Raw genomic sequence first — 23,832 nt, 5'->3', positions numbered from 1 at the left:
CTTCAACCAGAACGCCCCGTACATCTCAAAGCCGCTGTCAGTGATGTCATTTTCTTGGCGAACTTCCTGTCTGTTGCTGCAAGCATTCACCTCCCTGTACCACACCTGTAATGCAGCTTCTAGAAGTCTGTCACCACATAGTGTCTCGGCCTCAGCGGGTGCAGAATGCTGCTGCTCGCATGTAAAAACAGCACCGAGCATCGCGTCTATACTGCATCTCCCAGATTCTTGCCTCCCTTCCCTAACTGCCAGTTCAATTTACAATTCATTTTAAGACTCTTTTCAAGACCAGAGTATTCAGATTAATTATAGAGCTGCCCGTCCCCTAGGCCATAACCTAAAATCCCTCCAACATTTGGTGGTAGTTATTAAGTCAAGGCAGGTAAAACCAATGGTGACCTGACTTTGTTATCTTATGTTATTACATATTCGATGAGATGCCAGCATGTGACCTGTTTCTTATGAATGAGTGACATCAAATGGTGTGACGACAGATCATAACAAATTGGGGACTCCTGCACTAACCCTTTCCTTTCCAAAGTGCAGTGCACTCTTGTGGCCTATACTACAAAGGATGTTCTCCTTCTTCTTTTGTTTTGTGTACACATGCTCTGATATGACTGGTGGTTGTCGACTGTCAGGTTGCCGCATGTTACATGTGCATGATATTCAAAGAGGTTTTAAAGATTCCCAAGAAACAATCAAGATTTTGGAATTTTGGAAGAATGACTGAAACTCCTGGGATAATGATCATGATTTATGGCATTTTGAATCTTTTGGCAAACAGACAGACACCACCAAAAAAGACCTTATCTGATAATATTACTACTTGATTCTCATAATGTTATGACTTTATTCTCGAAACTTAAATTTTTTTTTTCTTTAGTATGGCCAAAATACACTGTTGTAAACAAAGGTATGAGTAGTGTATTAAAATTCTGCAAATAAACCCTCCTAAATGTTACACACTCAACCCTGAAATTGGTTGAGTGTGTTAAAAAAGCTGCTACTCAAAGGATGGTTATTCTATTTAACCATGGTTGGGGTAAAGTGCTATGGAAATGAGGTTTTGTGACTTTAAAAAATGCCAAAGTGTGCCGCTTTACCATTTAAATTGTGCATCAAAAAACAAAAACAATTCTCATTCACAACACCATGTGTTGTTGCCGTGAGTTTTCCCAGTAATTTAATACTTCTATTTCAGTGACAGAGAAATACATTGGCTTTCGGCTCATGTCGGATTTGAATCAATATTAGTTTTGCATCAGTGCTGCTGCTGGCAAGCACCTGCAAGCAGGACAACAGGTGTACGTGACAGAAACAGGCCAGAACCATTGATCAGTGAGCTTGATAATGTGCCAAGCTCAGATGAGGAGGACACAGTGAACAGGCCTCACCTGAGCCTCATTACCTGAAAGTCCTGTGAATGGAGTGCAGTTAGTTTTGTGTCCAGATGGGGGCAACACATCAAACACTTAACTCCCAGCAGGAGAGGCACATACTCAGCATTCTCAGTGGCTGTGAGGGACAAGAGAGAGAGAGAATGAGGGAAGTGACACATGCATGGATGCATTTAAACACAGATTACAATGCTTCATTTTAATCCGACAAACAGGATTAAGGACACGATATTCTTTTTTTTATTTTTCCATTGTCTGGACACAGGAAGCTGTGTCTCAGCCACATGGCCCGACTACCAACAACAGCTGAGACGGAAGCAGAGGCTTTGCCAACTGTCTGGCTCTTTCTCTCGTAGGCCTGCTTCCCTCAGGACACTCAGCCAGTTTAGGAACATGTCCAAGACTGTCAAATATCAGCACACGCACACACATATATGGCGGAATAGGTGGCATTAAAGGGACACTACAGGTTTTCTGACGTGCGATGAGACTTGGGCACTCACTGCCAGAAAATCAATCAGATTTTAGTCACATAAACAAAGATCTTAATCCTAATCCACTACTGCCTCCACCAGTGAGTTCACTTGTGTTATTTGGTGACTTCTGAGTGTGCAATCCTTCATTTGGATTTAACTAAGTGACACAAGCTAATAAAACAAGGCAGCATTGGACTGTGTCCAAATGAGCTAAACATTTTCTCTATGGATTTTGGTATATTTTCCAGTTGGTAAATGTCGTTTAATGGTGAGATCAAGTGATTCACATATTCTTAAAATATTGTAGACCAAAGCAGGAATATATTGTATTAGGCTTAATGCTTGAAAGTGAGCTAAAAGTACGACTCTGGGGTTGTCACACTGCTCCGGGGGTCAGAAAGAGGCATGCTCATCACAGTCAGCCCTGATTATGTATCAGACAAGCAATAAAAAAAAACTGAACTATCACTTTAAAAGGCTGCCTGTTTGAGCTCAGCGAGAGAACTGAGAGTGCATGTTCCATCAAAACATGAAGGGTCTTTAATTACCCGCTGGCTGTGTGGAGTGATGGCTCTTTATCTTTGTGAAAGCATAGACTAATAGATTATCGAGGCTTTACACTTGCCTTAACGTGCACACTCTTTTGTCTTAGCTTATTGTCCTTTAATGTGTCTCTCAGACAGGACACAAGAGCTGTTTCACTTAAAGCTGAAGTTAAATAATACCTTCATTAAATGAAGGATATTTCAGTTTTGTGTTTCTTTAAGGAATCAACACCAGCAGATGAATATAGGAGACATATAGGAGACAGAAAAAATTAATATATCTTACTTACATCATTGAAACTATGATGCAAACTGCCATTAATAACCAAATAATGACTGAAATCAACAGCCTATTGTAATTTTTAATCCACAATATCCAGGATAACCCCATTTCAACCTAAGTAGCCTTTTGTTTTTCCCTTGAAAACCTTAATGACTAAATATGTGACACTGCATGCTGCACTGCTTGCTCTGGCCTGCTGAAATCCATACTTCCCATCTTTCCTTTCTCTCCTGGGTTTTATCCCTGTGTGGGTCACTTGGCACCTGTTGCAAGAGGAAACCAGAGGTGAGGCTTCCGGTGAGGCTGAAACACTTGTCAGGTTTCAGGTCCGACTCCCTTGTCTCCCGTGGGTGTCAGCTGTAAGGAGGAGCGAAGCGAGCGCGGGCACGGTGCCATGCTGCCTCTACACAAAGACATGGGACTCCTCATGAATAAAGATAGATAGATAGATAGATTTATAGATGCTTAATCTTTATCAATCATTAGAAGCAGAGATGGCATCATATACCTTAAGGCTCCTGTCCTCCTCTCCTCATCTCTGATCCATTCTCTTCCTGTAAAAATGCACAGGCAGAGAAATATGTGAACCACATGAGCATCTGATTGACTGATTTCCCACCTCCTCCAATTTTCCCCCCCCCTGCCTTACTGCTGCACTGTTGAATAATAACTCCCTCTCCTCCTCCTGCATCCCCTATTTTCTCTATCCCTCCTATTTAAAATGCCGCTCACAGGCGCGGCCCTGTGGCCAGTTTGGAGCACATACACCCCTCTCTCTCCCTCTCTCTCACTCAGATAGGGACATTTGATCCGCTTTCATCTTAATTCATCCTTGAGCTTTTGGTTTTAACATGATGGATGTATAAATAAGTGAATAAACAGAAAGGACATTGACGTTATAATATAATAACTATTATAGTAGATCTATGTAAAATATTTGAATAAATAGCCTTTGATAATTACAAGATAATAATAATGATAAACAGCTACAGAATAAAAAATAAAGCCAATAAAGTGTATGCTTTAAACAGCAGATCTATTTCAAGGTCTGAAGTGTTTTTTTGTTTTTTTTTCTCAGCGTATGAAAGAACCTCCACCTCTCTCTCTCCCTCCCTCCCTCCCTCTCTCCATCGCTGCATTCTCCTGTGTTTCGTTAGTCGTGTGTGTTGCTCAGCTCAGTGAATGCGGCTGCAGAAGGAGCCAGCAGCACACACTCGTGCGCCTTCCACGGATACTGCTCTGTCTTTACAGGAGTGGAGGAAAGAGGGGAAAAAAAGACACACGCGCGTTCCTCTCTTCTAACTCAGAATTGGATCGTATGCGTTTTTTGGAACAAGGACTTAAAACAATCCCAGCTTTTTACCCCCCTTTACAAGTTCCATTCTGATCACCATTTATTTATGGACCGATGGGAGCGGGAGAGAACGCGCGGAGTTTCCAGCTCCTCACTTCCACCGCAGCGGATTAAAGGCTGAATAACTGCATTATTCATTTTTTTTACGCACCGGGCATCTGTTGTCCTGACTTGTTTCTCTGGTTTCTCTCGGTGCTTTTCTGCCTTTTTTTTGCGTCTCAAATCCACTCACATCTGATGGAGACTGATCATTTCATCTGCAGATAAACTGAACTGTAAAGAGAAATAACAGTTTTTGTTTTTCCATGGGCTTAAAATAAATGATTGGATTAATGCTTCTTGGATGGAAAAATGGCACACTGATGGGAGCGTTGTTGGTCGCTCCTTCCATCTGAGCCATTATCCCGGTGCGCAACTCCGCTTTGAAACAAACCAGTATTTATTCCTTGGATGGATGGAGGTTGCTGAGCGGAGCTGAAGCCCAGACGCACAGTGTTGATCATCCTCCCCAAGCAGTCTCACCCCTTTCTCACTCACCCAGTTTCTCCGTATTATTATTATTTTTAAAAAAAGAATAAACTATAATGATGGACTTAATTTCCCGCATCACCTACCGTCAAGCGCCTTCTTTTTTCACGCCTTGGAGTCACCGGACGCGCCGTCAAGATCTCTAAAAGCTGTCTGCCTCTCCCTCCCTCCCTCCCTTCCTCTCTCTCTCTCTCCCTCTCTCTTTTCAGTCCTTCTCTATCTCCCCTGCAACCAAATGAATGCTCTCCCATGGAGGTAGTACAACCACCTTGGGGACCAAACGACCAGAGGGGTGATTTTTCTAAGCAAGAGGAGCCTGTCAGCAAGAGACGCATCGGGTGAAATCGGAGCCCCAATCTCTCTCTCTCTCTCTCTCTCTCTCTCCCTCTATCTTCCTCTCTCGCTCTCTCCCCCTCCTCCTCACCCCCTCCACCACCGCATCCCTCCTTTTCAGTTTTCTTGGCCGGGGCTTCCTACACAGTTGCCTACACATGGAGATATAGGGGCCGCAGAATTCTTGTTGCGCCTCCCCGCGAACTGTCTGCGTTCCACTTCCACGGCTTTGGAAGGACCGTCCGTCTCCATCCATGTCTCACCAACCCTGCTCCGTGACTCCAGAGGGAGCCGCATTCACCACCACCTCAGCTTTGGGTAAGATTTCTTTTAAATATTATTAATATTATTATTTAGATTCCACCACTGATTTTTATTTTATTGTTTGTATTATTATTATTAGTTGTTGTTTTTTTACTTGATTTGATTTTTGTGAATTTGGTGTGAAATGTGGCAGCATCTGCTGTATGATAAATGGATGCCGCTCAAACCTCCTCTCAGCAGGAATGGGCATAGTCCCAATTCCCCTTTTTCCCCCCTCTTTGGTTTCACACTTGCTTTCCTAAATAACCTGCTTAGAGATGCTATACTGGGTTCAAATGAGAGCCCTATGTGAAAAGAAAGCTGCAGCCGTTTGACTTTGATTCTGTTGAATGTGCTTTGAGGGGGAGATTATAAGAGTCGTGCTGCTGCCTTAGACGTTCTCCGAGACGATGCTTCATGATTTGTCAGAATAAGATGCAGAGATGCAGCACTTGCTGGACATGAGTAATTTATACAGCATATGGTACTTTTTTTTTTTCCTGCAACACTGAATAATCTGCATCAAATGTTTGTCTTGTCCAGTGATTGAACCACTGAGTCAAAGTCAAAGCTTGCAATGATTCCAACACAAAAGTGCTATCATTGTACTTGTAGATTGCTGTGTTGTGCAAGATTTTAATTAAAACATTAAAGCAATATGTGTATTGATTAATATTGAAATGAAAGCCAAATCAATATCAGATATGCTTTTTGATGGTTTGCTTTCTCTCTGTGTGCGTGCATGTATGTGCTTCTCTGGGCTTGCTGTATGTATCTCAACGCTTGTGCCTGCACCCTTTTTTTCTTCAAAGGTTACTAAATGGTTTTCTGGGGGAGGATTTCTAACCGGCGAGATGCTGCTCGTACTCCTGCTGGCAGCCTTTTCCTCCTGTTTCTCCGGCTCCCTCTCCTCCTCCCTCTCCTCCCCCTCCATGTCGGACGGACCCCCGATGACAGACCCATCAGCCTCGGACTTGATGGCCGAGACCTGCAGCGCCTGCTCCTGCATGTCGGTTGAGAATGTGCTTTATGTCAACTGCGAGAAGATCACTGTCTACCGACCCACGCAGCTCATCCCACCGGCGTCGTCACTGTACCACCTCAACTTCCAGAACAACTTCTTAATCGTACTCTATCCGAACTCGTTCCTGAACTTCACCCACGCTGTGTCCCTGCAGCTGGGGAACAATAAACTGCAGAACATCGAAGGCGGAGCGTTCCTGGGAATGGCTGCATTGAAACAGCTGCACCTGAACAACAATGAGTTAAAGGTGCTACGTGCAGACACTTTCCAAGGGATAGAAAACTTGGAATACCTCCAGGCTGACTACAACCTGATAAAATACATAGAAAAGGGAGCTTTTAACAAACTGCACAGGCTAAAAGTGCTGATCCTGAATGACAATCTCGTACAGGCACTTCCTGACAACATATTTCGCTTCGCCTCTCTCACACATCTGGATATAAGGGGGAACAGGATCCAGAAGCTTCCCTATTTGGGGGTTCTGGAGCATATAGGGCGCATCGTAGAGCTGCAACTGGATGACAACCCCTGGAACTGTACCTGTGATTTAGCGCCCCTCAAGGCGTGGCTTGAAAACATGCCGTATAATATTTTTATTGGTGAGGCCATATGTGAAACACCAAGTGATTTGTACGGGAGGCTCCTGAAAGAAACCAACAAACAGGAGCTTTGTCCCATGGGAACAGGAAGTGACTTTGATGTAAGAATGCCACCACCAGATAATGGACAGTCACCTTCCAAAATGTCCCCAACTACGATGGTGCCCATGGCCACAAAATCGCCAAAAACCACAGACTCATCTAAGATTTACGGAAACGGCATTGTGGCTGGTTTGCCCCCCTTTGGAAGAAATAGTCAGATTGTTTCCTTTCAGACACGGACCCCTCCATTGTGTCCACAGCCCTGCAGTTGTAAAGCCCACCCGTCTGACTTTGGCATTAGTGTCAGCTGTCAAGAGAGGAACATTAAAACTCTGGCTGAACTCATTCCCAGACCCCCAAACGCCAAGAAACTTCATCTAAGTGGGAATTACATACGTGACATAAGTCCGATTGATTTCCAAGGGTTTGAGGGCTTAGATTTGTTACACCTTGGCAGCAACCAAATTGCCACGGTCCAGAAAGGTGTATTCGCTAACTTCACTAACTTACGGAGACTGTATTTGAATGGAAACCAGCTCGAACAGTTACATCCCGAGATGTTTTTGGGCCTCGCGAACCTACAGTACCTGTATTTGGAATACAATGCCATAAAAGAAATCTTAGCCGGCACATTTGACTCCATGCCGAATCTGCAACTCCTGTATCTCAACAACAATGTTTTGAGGAGTCTCCCCGCCTACGTATTTGCGGGTGTATCTTTAGCCCGACTGAATCTGAAAAACAATCACTTCATGACCCTACCAGTGAGCGGTGTCCTGGACCAGCTGCAATCATTGACCCAGATAGACCTGGAGGGGAACCCATGGGAGTGTTCGTGTGATCTGGTCGCCCTCAAACTCTGGCTAGAAAAGCTAAGTGATGGAGTGGCTGCTAAAGAGGTGAAATGTGCCTCCCCTGTGCAGTTCGCCAACATTGAGCTGCGTCTCTTGAAAAATGAGATCTTATGCCCGAAGCTCATTGCAAGGCCGCCATTAATTCTCACTAGCGCCACCCCTGTTTTGACCTCACTGTCGCCTGCTGGGGTTGGCAAAGCACCACCGGGAGGACCTGTGCCTCTCTCAATTATGATCCTGAGCATCCTTGTAGTGCTAATACTGACTGTGTTTGTGGCCTTCTGCCTTTTAGTCTTTGTTCTGAGACGGAATAAAAAACCAGTGGGCAGGCAGGAGGGGCTAGGGAATCAGGAATGTGGCTCGATGTCATTGCAACTCCGCAGACACAACCATAAATCTGGCAAAAAAGGTTCTATCCCAGGAGATGACCTGGGAGGGGAGACGTTCATCCCCCAGACTATTGAGCACATTGGCAAGAGCCACACCTGCGGAATGGGACGCTCCTCCGACATGGACGCCGGGTTCAAGTTTGCCGACTCACAGAGACAGAAGATCATCTTCCGGAACAGCAGCGACAAGGATAAAGAAGCTCTTTCCACCCTGGAGCGCAACAAACGCCTCAGCACCATCGACGAACTTGAGGAGTTCCTCCCCAACCGAGAATCTAGCATGTTCATTCAGAACTTCTTGGACAGCAAAAGGGATTTCAACAGTATAGGGATGGGCGGGTACGAAATCCGCTACCCCGAAAAAACACTGGATAAAAAGATGAAGAAGTCATCTCTGATTGGTGGGAACCACAGTAAGATTGTGGTGGAGCAGAGAAAAAGTGAGTATTATGAACTGAAAGCCAAGCTCCAAGGAACGCCTGATTACCTGCAGGTGCTTGAGGAGCAGACTGCACTCAGTAAAATGTAGGGTTCCTTGTGTTTGCTTTAGTGCATTGATTACACATACACAAAGAATTCAGACACGCAGACCTACAGGCAGACAGACAGCCATGCACACCTGCCTTTCTCTCGTTCTTTCTCTGTCTCAAGCCACACACGTATCTTTGAACCCCCCCCTCTCATCTCCCTCTCTCTCTCTGCACACACACACACACACACAGCAAAAAAGTGCCTTCTGGAAATCCTTAATGACCAATGCAGAGATGGACAAAATGGCTCCACACTACAAAGCTATTACTAGAATCAGCATGGATGTATTCCACTGTATAAGACCTTTCGGATTATCCATGCCACGACATGTATGAATCCCACATACATACCACAGGACACCATAAAAAAAGCTACCAGACAGTCATAAACATTTTTTTGCTGCTATGAAAAGGGTAATTACCTTCTTATGTATATTTTTTTTTGTTGTTCTTTTTCTCCTCCTTTTGTTTTTCCAACCAAATCAAAGGGTATTGAAAACAGTGCTTGAGAATATATACCGCACTGACTTCAACCCTCGTTTAAAAGTAAGAGAGAAAGAAAGAAAGAAAGAAAAGGAGGCAGCATTGTTTGTTGTTCTTTTGCTCTGGAACGTATCCAAAATCACCACTTCTGGGATAAGATTAACAATCAATGACTCAGTGGATGCTACTTTTGCTCTTTTGATTTGCGGGGATACATGTTTGTTCTTGGGGATGCTCTCTGGAGTCGGCTGCCTGGAATACACACCAGTAGCTGTACACCTGCTCATTGCCGAGAGGCTAAACGGCTCCCGTTCAACCATTCATGGGAATCGGAGGCACTGCAAAACTCCTTTTGGGAATGATTTTGTGACTTGTTTTCTTTGTGTAAAGAGCCATGTTAAATATAGTGTCTTCTGAATGGTGTTTCTCTTCAAAAATTGCTACTTACAGTTACTGTACATTTTTGGGTGACATCTAATGGCACATACACTGTCAGAGGACGTTGTTTCAGAAAAATGAAAAACCCAAGGATAAAAAAAAAAAAAAAAGAAGTACAAAGCTGCTTGCCATGTAAGCGTAACCTGGAATTTATTTTGTAAGTCTTACATTATTTGTATGTGTGGGACTGGTTTGTAAATTACGAGGACAAACATCTACACACGCGCACACACACACACACACACACACACACATACTGTATGATGGAGCATAATCATCAAGCGACTACAAGCCAGAATTGTCAAAGCAAACTACTAATGTAATTCAATAGGTGATCTGCCTCCCCTTGTCAGCTCTCAATTCGTAGTAAAGAAAAAGAAATTTAAAAACATAGTTCATTTATTTTTCTATGCAGGATTATTTAAAGAGTTATTGGTATTATTTGAAAAGGATAATACACAAAGAGTGGAATGGACTTGATACAAACGATGCATCAGAGCTAATTCAGGCCACCCGAAGTGACTGTCGAGGTTTTTGTTTTCTCTCAGCCCAGTGGACGAGGGTTGTAACATGTGATCTGTGGTGTTTCCTTTCTAAATGTGTCGCACTACAAACCAAGGCCTGATAGTCTGTGACGTTTCAAGCGGTTTCCTTATTCTTATATCTCCCCCAGTATCTTGTTAGAGGTTTCTTATTAACATTATGCAACCAAAATAAATGTGCATTAAACTTGATATGATTCTGAGGAATTGATGGGGGTGGGAAGGGGGGGGGGGGGCGGGACATTAAAGGCTCTAAATTGTCCGATTTGGAAAGAATCATGAATCCACCATGTGCAATATTAGTAAAAAAACAAAAAAAAAAATGCTCCGTCTTGATGGCTTCGAATTATTTTTGTTTTATTTATTTAGTTTGAGGTTCTATTGTACGGACAGGTTCTGTTCCCAAATTCTTTTATCAACTTAACTCTATCCGGTCATTATTTAAAAAGAAAAAAAAAAAACATTGTTAAGTTAAAATGATTAGTGTTTTACATTACAAATGAATAGAATGTATCTTGGAAAGTATAATAAATACATTTTTCTATCAGTCATAAATCTCCTGTATATTGGTTAATTTTCTCTTGTATAATCATGTTTAAACCAAGGTATTAAAATCAGCACCTATTTGCACAGTGTCCCCTTATTTTTTATTTTTATTTTCTTTGGTTGGAGCTGGTTCCAGTGACGCTTCTCTTGAAGGGGAAGTGACGACCCTTCGGCTGAAAGCGTCAAATCTACTTATAATTCCCACCTTTTCACAGATCGAGTCACATTGTCCGACCGTGCGAGTGACAGGGTGTGGTACTTGTTTTGTGCTTGTACAGAAACTGGCTGCCCTTCAAGCGTATTATGTGTTTGCCGAGTCTGTTTAGTTTTAAGGGAACTGGCTGTGGAAGCTAGGAAACTGCTGCTTGTTGTGCTTAATGCAATGAAACCATTTGGTGCTTGTCCCACTGTGGTAAAAACCACATCATTAGTGTTGCCGCTCGCTAAGTTGGTCTGTTTTTAAAGGTCCAGTGCGTAGGCTTCGGGCTGTTGGCAGATATTAGATATAACATTCCGGATTGTGTTTTTAATGATTGCATAATCATGTGAAATGAAAAATCATTGTGCTTTCATTACCTTATTAGCCCATTCTATCTAAATTGAGAGTGAGTGGGTTCTCAGTATGTTTCTACAGTGGCCTAGAGCGGACAAACAGTTGTGGTGCATTCACACCAGATGCAAAGGTTTGTTGTGTTGTTTTTTTCATGTTACCCATGGTTCATGTGGTAACTCACGTCACTCCCACAGACACACAAATTGTCCATTTATGACACAACAGCAGGGAATCTCAGTGGGGTTTTGCTTTCACAGCCTTGCGTCATTGAAACGTGTCAGTCACATTCAAATATTCAAATAAGAGCAACTGAAGCTTGCACATGTAACTATGTAAACTGTAAATGTGTGTCACATTTGGTGTGAATGCACCTTTACTTTACTAGAGTGAGGACTTTTTCTACAGTACTTGAGGGAGAGGTGAGGGATAATCACTTTATTGTGTTGCACAGCTTCACTGTTAGATGCCAAAAAAGCCTACACACTGAACCTTTAATTTATTTGAAATGTGAAGCAAACATTAGAAGCTTTGTTTAAACTGGGTTTTGTGCCGATTTGTTTTGTTCAATCACTGAAAGCTGTTCAAAATCGGAACGTCAAAGATGCAATGTATTGTTTTTACATACTAAACATCCTTTATTTCTATTTTTCCTTCCAGCTTTTTTCATTTGCGTGTGTTACGATTAGTTTTTAGGCCTCTTTCAAACATTCATGTCTGTTCCATTTAGGGGGGAAAAAATTCAGATTCCCTCCTCCCTGTGTTAATCCAACCTTTCGGGGCTTTTGGGAAACCAAGTAGCAGAAAGTATGACTCATCCACACGCCAGAGAATTGTCCTCATTAATTATGAATACTCGTGGCAGTTATGAACTAAAAAAGGACGCATGTGGGGGTTGGGGTGTTGTTGGGTGAATCTGATATGTCCACCCCCTTCAAACTCTCTCTCTTCCCTGCTCTCTTCCCCATCTTCACCCATCTCATACCCTCTTTAATAGAGCGGAAAGATAACTTGGATAGGTTTTTTAAAATCCCCCACTAAAATTGGCTGGAGAAGTGTCAGTTCATTCCAACATTTTACTGCATTGTCTTGGCTCCTGAGCAGGGCTCTGTTCCTGGAAGCTCCTGAGGGCCCTTCAGGAGGCCACTGGAGTGTCCCCCCAAAAACGGAGGAGCAGTTGACTTTCACTAGCTTAACACACCACACCAAGAGCTCTGTGGTTGGGGTTTGCACCCCTCAACTTCTCCCCTCCCCTTTCTGTGGTGGAGTTGCCTCATGAAATGTTTATCTAGTTTATTCGGGTGGTTGAGTTTTCGATTGGGACAGTTTTGGAAAGTACTGCTGGTGGCAGAGGATGGCATGCTTCAAAAATGAAAGTGGCCACAAGGGGCAGTGTGCGCTAAGAACACAGCACAGAGAGTGGACTGGTGACTGGAAAGCAGCAGGTCTCTTCTTTTTTCTTATTTTAGGCGTTTGTGTTCAAAAGGAGGGAAGAGACATCTATGTTTCAATAACTCAATGTTAGTTTTCTTTGATAATTTAGGCTAATTAGATATAAATTAGGACAGGCTTTGGATGGTAATGATAATGTTAATCATTATTTGCAAAAGTGAGTCATCAGAGCAAGGCAGGAACAGGCAGCGACTGAGAGTAAGAAAGAAGCAAATGTGGAAAGACTAATCACATGAAATGAAATATCAGTGATGATATATTTGCATGCATCATTAAAAACTATTATTTTGCATTGGAAGAAAACACTTGAAGAACATGTTTTTTTATGTCAGGTTCAAACCTTAAGTTTGCCATTAAACTCCAGGGTTTTTGTTTTTTTTATTGATGGGTGAATTGAAATGCAAATGCACTACGTTTTTATATTCTATGTGGAAGTTTTGAATATTCCAACAGCACTTGGGGGCAGCACAAAAGTTTCAACAGAGATGAAAAAATTGTTCAAATCGAGGAAAGAATTACAATAACTTAATAATAATAAGCTGTGAAAAGGTACTGTCTATTCCTATCCACATTATCTGTAACAGCTGCATTCACTCTCATTCACATTAGCTTTTTCACCCGTAAGTGTCTTTTTATTTTGTTTTATTGCACGTCATTTATTCCTGTATAAAATGCTTCATTCCGCTTCACTAAGAGAATAATGTATCCAATAATGCGTCACTTTAGAAGAAGTGATTTAACTTAATAAGCTGTATTTTTTTAAATATATGTAATATATACATTATTATTATATATGATATTTTTAAATGCTTTTTGATGTCATTTATTTCCATTGTGAAATACAGTCAGTGAGCACTTTATTAGGAACAGCACATGAGCAGGGATGCACCAATTCCGGTTTTTTTGTGACTGAGGACAAGTATGATTACTACAATTTCAGTACTTGCTGATACTGAGTAATTAAACAATTTCAGGGTAAAAACAAAATTAAAATTGGGCATGTTATTTGATCGCTGGTGTTATTTTAAAGATGCTGACAATTTCACCTCACTGCGATAAAAAAAACCACTTTGCCTGATAAAGTCTCCAAAGGTATTTGTGCTGTAAAACATTTGGGTTGTGTTTCAGCTTTTAATTACAGGTATTTACATTGAGCTATAACATCGTGGACTGGAACACCAAATATTTGTGTGAGCAAACATTTAGGAACAGATAGATTTGAATATCAATATACTGAATATTTAGTTGCTAATCCTGTTGTGTTGGTTCTTTTGATTATTTATAATTAACAACTTGTGTTTGAGCTACGTTTCTCCTCCCTGTCTCGACAGTCTAGCAGTCTGCTGCACTTTTGTCTCCATTGCTTATCTTGTGCAGCAGTATCAGAGTAGTTGTATGATACTGGCATCGATGCATGCCTACACATGAGTACTGGATAGGGTCTCGCTTTCATATAACCCATGAACAAAGAGGCTGAGGCTTTGTTGTATAACAAAGCAGGTGTTCCTAATAATGTGCAAATATAGAATATTCTGTCAGTGATGTCATCCATCGGCTAACATCTTTGCTCTCACATTTCCTCCTCTCTCCTTCCTACAACACCTCAAAAACACGTTTGGTGATCTAAAGTCGAGCACTGACAACAGCTTGATGAACTTCTCTGCTGCCTGTAGATAAAGCTCACTGACCTGAAAACAATCAGGTCTGCAGCCTATTCATGTCAGTGATGGCACCGGGGTTCATTTGCAAACTGGGGGCTAATTAAATGGACGTGGAGTCTTGTCATGCACGATGGTCCAACGCAGTAGTCCTGAAACCTTCTTCGGCTTGATCCCCCCCCCGCAGACTGAAGTTACAGCAGGACAGAAGACATCAGGAAGTGGTCTTTAATGCTTACTGGGGACAGATTTGAGTAAAGCCACCTCCAAAATTGCATCCTGGAAACATTTAGGTACCTTGACTTAGCACTGTGCACTTGTGATTGGATAGGACTGGCTGTTAATGCCACGACTTCACGGGTCTTAATCTATGATATGATTTATACTGGCTCATTTTGGACCCCATCTTCAAACTACAGTGCTAAAAAAGGCACGCTTGTTTCAAAATCCTACACATTACCTTGAAACTGTTGCATAACACAGGCTTCCCATGGGTCCTTTAAATCCTTGAGTTTTGTGAATTTGAAAAAAAAGTTCTCAAGGCCCTTGTACATGAAATACACATGGGTCATTGAAAGTTCTTGAATTTTGGGCTAGAGAGAAGTTTGTTACGATGCCACCAACTGTTTCCTGCGCCCTGCATTGCTAGACTAGGCGTACACAGAATAAACTTCCAGTTGTAATTACAAGCGGTGTTGTGGACACTGTACACCGTCTCTCCCTGCCATAGATGTGAGATTCCATGCAGAAGAATGAGCAAATAACGTGATGCAAGAGGGAGGAAATTACGTGATGCCCTGGAAATGCAAATTCCGAGACCTCTGGCTCACCAAAGAAAATTCCCAAGAACAATCACTTGGCCATATGTAGAGCTTAAAGGAATACTTCACCGCTTTGCATTTAGCTTTGTATTAATAGAAAAGGGGTTGTATTTTTGAAAAATTGTGCTTCCCAACCTCAGTTTCCCCTGAGTTGAGAAATATCTTCACTCTTTTCTTTGTTACGTGGCCACCAGTGACACTTGGTCCTGTTAGCGTAACTGTTAGCAAAGATGGCGGACACTGTTTTTCATTCTGGGAATGAGGTCCCGTCCCCCTACGAGTGGGTCTAAAAAGTGCGGAATTAGCATTGCAGTTCTAAGCCTCGGACCAAGTGACCAAGTGTCACTGGTGGGCACGTAACAAAAGAGGAATGAAGATATTCCTTGACTCGGGAATCTGGGGTTCGGAAGCACAATTTTTCAAAAATACTACCCCAATTCTAGTAATACATAGCTAAACGCAAATAGGTGAAGTATTCCTTTAGTGGCTTTTACAAGTTACCCTTCCAATCTTAAGCCGTGTCAGAAAATTCCATCCTTGAATTTGATTGAATTGGTCCTTGAAAAGTCAGTGAATTTGTTGTAAAGAATTAGAGGAAGAACATAGGCTATAATTCAATGTTCTCATCTACAATAACACAGTCGCTCAGTTATATAGATGGTTGGGTTTGGACAGAGAAAATGGTCCTTTAAAATATAAATGTGTTGGCCTTACCACAAGACTCACTGGTAGATCCAGCAGGAAGTAATGTAATATACTTCAATGCTCAAGTCCCATTAAAATAGGCCCTGAACGTCTCCTGACAAACCATTGATGTCTCTCCTCTTGTTTATTTTTATGTAGCGTTTGTTTTAAATACTGTGTCATTTTATTTTTTATTCTCACCCTTGATGACATTTTACTCCGCGGTGCCAGATTTGTAGCGGCGCTAATCCGTGCCTTCTGAATGCCAACAATGCGCGAAGGAATGGTGCTGGAGCAATTTTTGGCATCCGCCGCAGACGGCCATTTGGGGGGTATGAAAGAGGATGGCATCTCCCCAGTTACCACGAATTACTCGACGCATCCCCAATGAGGAGCAGACAAAGCCTCGCCTCCCCAACAGCTGCCTCATTAGACGTGGACAAATCCAGCTGAAGCCATAGCTCCTTGGCTGCCATTTTCACACATATCGTGACATCCGCGAGCGCTGGAACCCATTGTCACCTTTCTGTTCAAGGCTTTCGGAGCCTTGGGGAGTCAACAAGTGTTTAAGATGTTTGATTTGGATCATTTAATGCTCACATGTTTCATGAGCCCCTGCAGGCAAGAAACTTAATAAATGCTGTGCAAACCTGCACAGACACGGCATCTTTCCACAACACATCAGAAATGTATTTTTTTTTTTTTTTTTTTCTCTGGAATCAAATGAACTCTGTTCAGGAGGATCTCGTATACATCTCTCAACTTGTCATCACAGCACAATATACAGTACATCCACAGTGTGGATCAACAGTGGGTAGCATGATAAAAAAGTTTGATGAGGACTGTACCAATTTTATTCAAATCCCATCCTTTTTGGAAGTAAGGGAAGGTGAAAGTTTCACATCATCTCTTAAGTGTCAATTTGTTGCATAAATCCTGTTCTTCAGACTCTGTGTAATCTACGCTTGACTGACAACACCCTCACCTAATGCAACATTGAATTTTAATCAGACTTTTCCCAGCACAGGTTTGACTTTCGCTCGTAGAAACCTTTCGGTTTGGGTGAAGAACATGTGAAACAGTATGGACACAGTATTTGTTGCAACAGTGCCAAGAAATATAAAACCTAGTCAAATGCTGGGTTTGACAAGCCAAAATAAATGTTTTGAAACATGTTGCTTGAAAAATGTCCATTGTAAACATATTTTTGCATTCAATTTCATTTTATACCTTTTCTTTCAGTCAAATGCACGCTCATGTGCTCTCACTGAAAAAAAACTGACTACCACACAAGGGCAACAAGAAAAACCAGGATTGGACATTCATGTCTTGCATTGGTGCCTGAACCTGAATTATGCCTTTTGCTTAAAACAGCATCACCACGATGCAAACATTTTTCTTTTTCATTTATTTATTTATATTTTATATACACAGTGCAAATTGTGAATTTCTCTGTGAGATGAATAAAGTATCTATCTATCTATCTATCTGCAAAAGAGGTCACATGTTTAGAATCACATTTTCAGTTTTGGTATACACGGTGTCATTTCCTGTCAGGACAACAATTATTAATGGGTGTGAATGTAAATATATGTACATCTCTTTTGATTTAATTTCTCTTCTTTTCTCCTACTTCAATTGTTCTTGTTTGTGTTGACCTTCATGCACTGCAGAGCGTTGAAAATATTAGCTGTTTTGCGTCAGAATGTTGTGATGTAAGAAATTGGATCGTGTGATGAAACATTCATCATTTAAGTTTTTGGAGGAGCGGAAGGTAGCGGGAGTATTACATGAAGTGCAAGGTACTCTCACTAATTGTTCCACCAAGATAACGAGCTTTGACAATTTAGAAATGCACACGCACTCTGTGAAAACCTCCTCTGCAATGTGTTTCACAGCTGTTGCCTCCAATAACACTCAGCGGACCTCACTCGATGGAATTACTCAAGGAAAATGTGAGCTGCAAATTATCCTTGAGGTCTAACCACACCCGACTACTTTGCACCGTAAGAAGCTTTGAATTATTGTTCAAAACTGAGCGGCTGACCGGCTTGAAAAAGTCCTGAAAAATCTTTGTGAAACAATTCCATGTTTTGGAGTTGGAGGCAGCTGCATGTGTAACATATCCAAGCACAGGATGTGTGATGAATGCACTGCTGTTTCCTTGCAGTGCAAACCTACACCTGTTTCTATTTTATTACATTGATCTGCGAGGGATCAATGGAGGCAAGGGAACACTCGCAAACAAGCAGAGGAGACATGCTTAGAACCTTAGACCTGGGTCCTATAGAGGTTACATGCTTGGTGTATGGAGTGCCTGTATCTGTTACCTCTATAGGACCTTTTTCTAGGGTAAACACTGACCTTGTTAGGACCAGTCGTACTCATGGGGACAAAAAAAACCTGGTCCTAATGAGGCAGAACTTCATTTCTGAGCTGGTTAAGTTTAGGGCACAGATTGGAAATGTGGTTATGATAAGGTTAGGGTTAGGCATTAAATGGATATGGTTAAGGTTAGTTATAATGACTGCTTTAGGCTGTCCAAATGAATGGAAGTTAGTGGATGTCCTTAAAAGAATAGCAAACCTATGTGTGTGTGGTTAAGACCTGGTTAGGTTTAGATTAAGGGTGATGGTTAAGATTAGGGTATGAAGCTGAAGGAATGCTTTATGTCTGTGAGTGTCCTCAGTGCCAGAATGAGTGTGTCTGTGTGTTTCATCCGCTCCCAGGGGAACACAGCAGAGGCCTTCCTGTAGCTATTTTCACATCGCTAATCAATAGCTTACATTTCGCCATGGAACGTGAAACTCTTTGACTCTCTACCCCCGAAGAAATGTATTAGATCAGTGTCTAACTGTCTTATATCAAATAGAAAAATAAAAATGTATCAATGTGATATGTAATATGATCGCGTATGTAACCAGGTCATGAAAGAGTTTCCATTTGTTCTCACCCACTCAACGCCTCGTGGCTGCTCTCTGGAAGACGTCCTCCACTTATGTCCAGGAACCAATGATGTTCATTATATGTTTAAAATGAGGAAAATACAGTCTTCTCCAGAACTTTGTGACAGAGAGGTGATCCCTAATGACAAGAAGCCTCTCTTGGGATACCACCTTAAGCCGCCTGGGGTTTAGAGCAGCCATCATCCCTTTTTCCTTTCTCCCCACCTGCCAATCCATCTCGTCTGCCTTTCTTTCCATCCATTCATCGTCTCATTTGCCTGTCTTTTCCCTTTTTTCCCCGCACCTGAGCTGCATTATGATCCCGAGTCCTCCGTGATGCATTGTGATTGATTGGGCTTTCCAGCTAACTAATGAATTGGCCCCTGAAGGACATGCAGCAGGGCCAGCTTTAGTAATAATGTGGACTCGGCTGATGGCAGCTCAAAGACTCCTGACACTACAGATTTAGCGGACACACAGTGTTTATTTGGATTTGGCTTTAGCAGGAGGTTTAATGTTTCATTAGCCGACAGTTACACTCCTGATAGGCTTATAAATATTCTCTCCCAGAAAGAAACATATATGATTTCATACAGATCTAAATTTCATTTTTACTAGAAATATAAGGACCACAAATAATTACCAAACAACCTCATACCGTGTTTACTTAGACACAAACAACAAAAAAACACCTGAGGCTATAAGAACAAATATGTGATGTCTGTCTGACAAGCCCAATATGTGTCAAAACAACATTGCATTTCACAGACAGTTATTTGTTTAGATTTAAAAGATTTAAAATGATTTAAAAAACTACTAATAGGAGAATATAAAACAACTTTGTTAACCGTACTCTGCAGTGACCCATTTTAAATGTGTTGGAAATTGACCGTGTAATATCATTGTGGTGTGTTTCAAGAACAGGAAAACTGATGAAAAACTGCAGACACAATTAAAAAGAAGCTTCATGTTGAACGCCTGACTTCTTGCTCATGGGCAGGAGGGCAGGAATTGACTCCACAACCATCAGGCCACACCAGAACCAAGAAGAGGCCTGGATTTGAGGCCTAATCAGCCTCTTCCTTTTTCTGCTCAACCATGTGTATGTACTGACTGAAGCTATGAGAGAAAGTGACTGCGCAACAGACGAGTAAGTTGATGATATTTAAGTTGTTTTGATGTAGACCTGAAGAGAAATGTTTGTTCATTGTTGTTTCCATTTATCTAGAAAGTTTTTGTTCATGTTTGGTTCAGAGTACTATTTTCTAGGGCTATGTGGACAGAGAAATCTATGGAAGCGCATTAGGGCTAGAAAAAAATAAATAACACAGCATGTATTCTGAATTCTAAATTTTGACTTTAATCTCTTTAATACTTCATGCTGTTCTATTTTTTTTTTTTTTACTTCTTTCAAAAAATATTTTTACATATGGCACTAATACTCTTCCATACAATCCAATTATCAATTTTGTGTCACTTCAGTATGTGGTTCTATATACCGAATAGGCTACTGTATATAAACAATATGTGGCTGGAGTGAGAAAGGTCCAACTGTGTTCGCTGAGCATTGATGTCATTGACCTGAAGTGGCAGAACAGCAAAATCAAACAACAATGGAGAACAACGCTGTCCTAAAGGGCTAAATTTAACCCACACATGCTCTGCAAAAGCTCAATACAGGAACATCTTATCTTGCCGTACCCATCTCCCATGTTTTCTGGTGATGATCATGACGCGATGTGGCTGGAAATCTTAACGAACGCCTACATCGTTAAACGGTCAAAAGCATTGGTGGAAATCTTTGAAAGGCTATGGGAGAATTAAAGGTCTCTCCCCTGGACCTCACACTTTGCCAATTACAGAAGCACTTTAAAGTAAATCAAGGCACCAAGTAAAAGCTATTTTTATCCACTTAATGACACCTGACTGAAGAGCTGAAGCTGCGGTGTCCTGTTTCCTTCAAATACAGCATAACCTTATTTTATATTTTAAAGGTACCATTGTGATCATCAACCAGCTGTTTCTCTTGGAGGGTGCAGATACTCGTTGGTAGTTCTGGTCAATGTGTTTTAACAAACCAGTCTAAAAATGCAGTATAGACCTGTATAGACTGTTATATTGTTAGATTTCACAGTTCATATGTGAAGGTGTGTAGTGTATAGAGAGCAATGTAGGTCAGTGTGTCTGATTGGCTTGGGTGTTTGTGGGTCAGTTTATTAGAGAGAAAGGGTGAGGTGACAAAAACATCTGTGCATCGGCTTGTCATTGCATCCTGGTGTGAAGTCTTTGCTCCCCAGGAAAATGTAGCTTGTGTGGACCCCATGTGTCACAAAGGAAGAGGTCAGTTCGAACTTCAGCAGGTAATTTTGTCCAAGCTGAACAGGTTTATCCAATAAAGTGGTTGTTAGTGTGTGTGCATGTGTGTGTGTGCACTGTGAACCCACCTTCTTCAGTTCTACTTGGCTCTTTGGAGATGTTTTGCATCTTTCAACTCTTTAGTTTTGCGTGCGAGGCTTAGACCTATTTTAATTCTGCTTTGAATGTAATTACGGTTTGTTGATTTAGCATAATCTAAATTACAAATAGTAAAAGCCAAACCTTGACGAGACGTTCAAAACAAACGTTCATGGCTCAGCTCCAGTTGTGGCGTCAGCTGCGTGTCTTTAGGCTGTGATGTTGCTCCCAAAGGCTTTAATCCTCTGTGTAAATACAGTCTGCATGCAAGCACATGATCAATGCCATTTGCATCACGTAGTCCTTCAGGGTTTGACGCGACATGATATTATATATTTATTTTATTAGAATATTTATTTTCCTCTATATACATCACATTCTGACATTCACTAGACTATCCATCCTTACATTCATCCTATTCTGCTTATCCTTGATCCTGGATCTTCATCCTCTTAATCAGTTATTTGCTTAGTTATTTCTAATGATGATTTTTCTTTATTTTTCACTTCCAACAACAGCATTGACATGGTTAAGTAATCCACCTTGGCATCCAGGAATAATGCAGTGTAAGTGTAAATGCATTAAAGATGAAGTCAGAAAACAATTATCAACACCCTCACAAGATATTGATCACATTTCTTTTCTTCCAAAGCAGCGAGGTGTAATATGGATCCGTGCTGTTTTGTTATCGAGCAGACGGAGACAGGACGGAGATCAATGTCAACATGCATCCTGATACAAAGTAAAGGTCAAGCTGACATTGCATGTGTGTTGCCTAATTGCTGTGATGACAGATCGCGAGGAGTGGGTTACACCGAGTCTGCAGCACCGTGTGTGTTTGTGGGTTCCATCCCTGTTGAGTTTTCATACAGTTAAAATGTCACATTACTGGTGCCGTGGGTGAAGCATCGATTTGTGCAGTGGAAGTGAGGCAGGCAGACCATTAAGTTTAACCATTAATCAGAGGTGGGAAGTAATGAATTACATTTACTCCCATTACTGTAATTGGGAAAAGGTATTTTGCGAATTTAAAACATTTGTAATTTTACTTAAGTATGTTTTTTTGGAAGTACTGTACTTCACTACATTTGAAATCACATCAGTTACTGAGTTACTATAAAGATTAAAACATTTCTTAGGTAAACTGGCACAAATTAAGGTGAGAAGGTTGAAGCATTTGTGACCTTTGAGCCATTTTGACGGATACATTATGTGTTTACATATTTTATTTTGTCAGCACTTTTATTTGTAAAAGTTTGCCTTTAATTAATTAAAAACAATTCACGTCAGATTTGTGTCCCCTTCTCCTTTTCGGCACGACACAAGAAAGAACCTTGTTAAAAAAGAAACTAAGTAACTTTTACTAAATTTTAAACAAGCTACTTTTTTACTTTAGACCAATACTTTTACTTGTACTTAAGTAAAAATTTATCAAAATAGTGGTACTTTTACTTTTCTTAGAATTTTCTAAACAGGCATCACCGGGGGTTGAATGAAGTTAGCAGGACATTTTTGTCACAAAGCGTCAAGTTTGTTAGTGTTTTTGTTCTGCTTAGTTTAGTTATCGTGTTAGTTTAGGTTTAAAGTCACGTTAAGTTCTCGTCACTTTTGGTGTGGGTTTGATTTTCACTTCCCCTTTTATTTTGGTAGATGTCATGTCTTCCTGTCTCGTAGTTTCCTCAGTTGTTTTGACACATCTCCCCTAATTCCCTCATGCACTTCACCTGGTGAAGTAATCACTCGCACCTGCCCTTGATTCCCTCTCCCCTATATAGTGTCCCCAGTTCCTTTACCTTTTGCCAGTGTGTCGTTTATGCTCCTAGAGTTCACGTCAGGTCCCAATTTTGTTTTGCCAAGTCTTGTTTGTTCTCCTTGTCTTAAAAAAGTGATGTTTGTTTTTTCCTAGTATAGTCTAGTCTAGTTTAGTTTTTTCCTCCTGTTAAGAAGTGATTTTGTTTTTGCCTGCCATCTCAAGAGATAAATAAAGACTCTTGAATCATTTGTCGTGTCTCCTGTCTCGTGCGTTTGGGTCCAAGCAGTGTAGTTGGCTTCCTAACAATTTTCCAAACAAGTTGGACACAGGGAAACGTTACTTTACAGGTTTAATGTAAGACTGGGGATCATTGTCACACTATTTATTTTAATATGAATTACTCAAAATCAAAACACATTTAGTCCTTACCTTTCAGTTTTACAAGGTACTGTAAGACACTTTGTCCCTACAGATTTGAATGGGGTTTCAGTGAAAACCTGTATTTTAAAAACATGTCTAATTTTTTTTTTGTTTTTTTCTTTAAGATAAATTTGATATGAATACCACTTCTATAATATTTCTCATCAATGCCCCATGTGTCAACTGTGTTGTATATACATTTCAATACTAAACATGTGCTAGAACACAATTAGAAAGTGTCACTAGTTCGCTCAGAATCAGCTGTTTATTTCTGTAAAAAAAAAAACACATTAAGCTCAACCGTTCTGTACGAGAGGGCAATGAATATGATTTTTTCACTGCTGTGAAATTTACACTGATTGGACAAATGCGTCAAAATCGCCACTTCCAGGGAAGCTCAGCTTCCATGACAGTGGATCAAGGGGT

The 23,832-nt window shown here is 41.1% G+C and overlaps 1 protein-coding gene and 2 long non-coding RNA genes across 4 annotated transcripts; 2 read left to right on the top strand and 1 right to left on the bottom strand.

The window, feature by feature from the left end:
• Window positions 1-2,783: 2,783 nt before the first annotated feature.
• Window positions 2,784-4,738, bottom strand: LOC131472914 (uncharacterized). The gene is made up of 3 exons (XR_009242156.1): window positions 4,673-4,738; window positions 3,213-3,258; window positions 2,784-3,107 (listed from the first exon to the last, which is right to left on the bottom strand). It is a non-coding gene; the product is annotated as an uncharacterized LOC131472914 (long non-coding RNA).
• On the top strand, window positions 3,867-10,315 carry slitrk4 (SLIT and NTRK-like family, member 4). Its single transcript, XM_058650403.1, has 2 exons — window positions 3,867-5,237; window positions 6,035-10,315. The coding sequence occupies exon 2, from the start codon at window positions 6,077-6,079 to the stop codon at window positions 8,657-8,659; it is 2,583 nt and encodes an 860-aa protein (XP_058506386.1). The 5' UTR covers window positions 3,867-5,237; window positions 6,035-6,076; the 3' UTR covers window positions 8,660-10,315.
• Window positions 10,316-18,457: 8,142 nt separating this feature from the next.
• LOC131472787 (uncharacterized) lies at window positions 18,458-22,547 on the top strand. Of its 2 annotated transcripts, XR_009242126.1 has the most exons (3): window positions 18,458-19,929; window positions 21,752-21,799; window positions 21,889-22,547. It is a non-coding gene; the product is annotated as an uncharacterized LOC131472787 (long non-coding RNA). The 2 variants fall into 2 exon arrangements; XR_009242125.1 differs by lacking the exon at window positions 18,458-19,929 and having other exon boundaries at window positions 20,194-21,799.
• Window positions 22,548-23,832: the final 1,285 nt, after the last annotated feature.

This window comes from Solea solea, chromosome 14 (genome assembly GCF_958295425.1).
Source record: "Solea solea chromosome 14, fSolSol10.1, whole genome shotgun sequence".
Lineage (NCBI taxonomy): Eukaryota > Metazoa > Chordata > Actinopteri > Pleuronectiformes > Soleidae > Solea > Solea solea.
The sequence above is the reverse complement of the archived record's forward strand: the minus strand, read 5'-3'. Positions and strand labels throughout refer to the sequence as shown.

Coding starts and splice junctions, on each gene's coding strand:
- slitrk4 (XM_058650403.1), top strand. CDS start 6,077: ATGCTGCTCGTACTCCTGCTGGCAGCCTTTTCCTCCTGTTTCTCCGGC.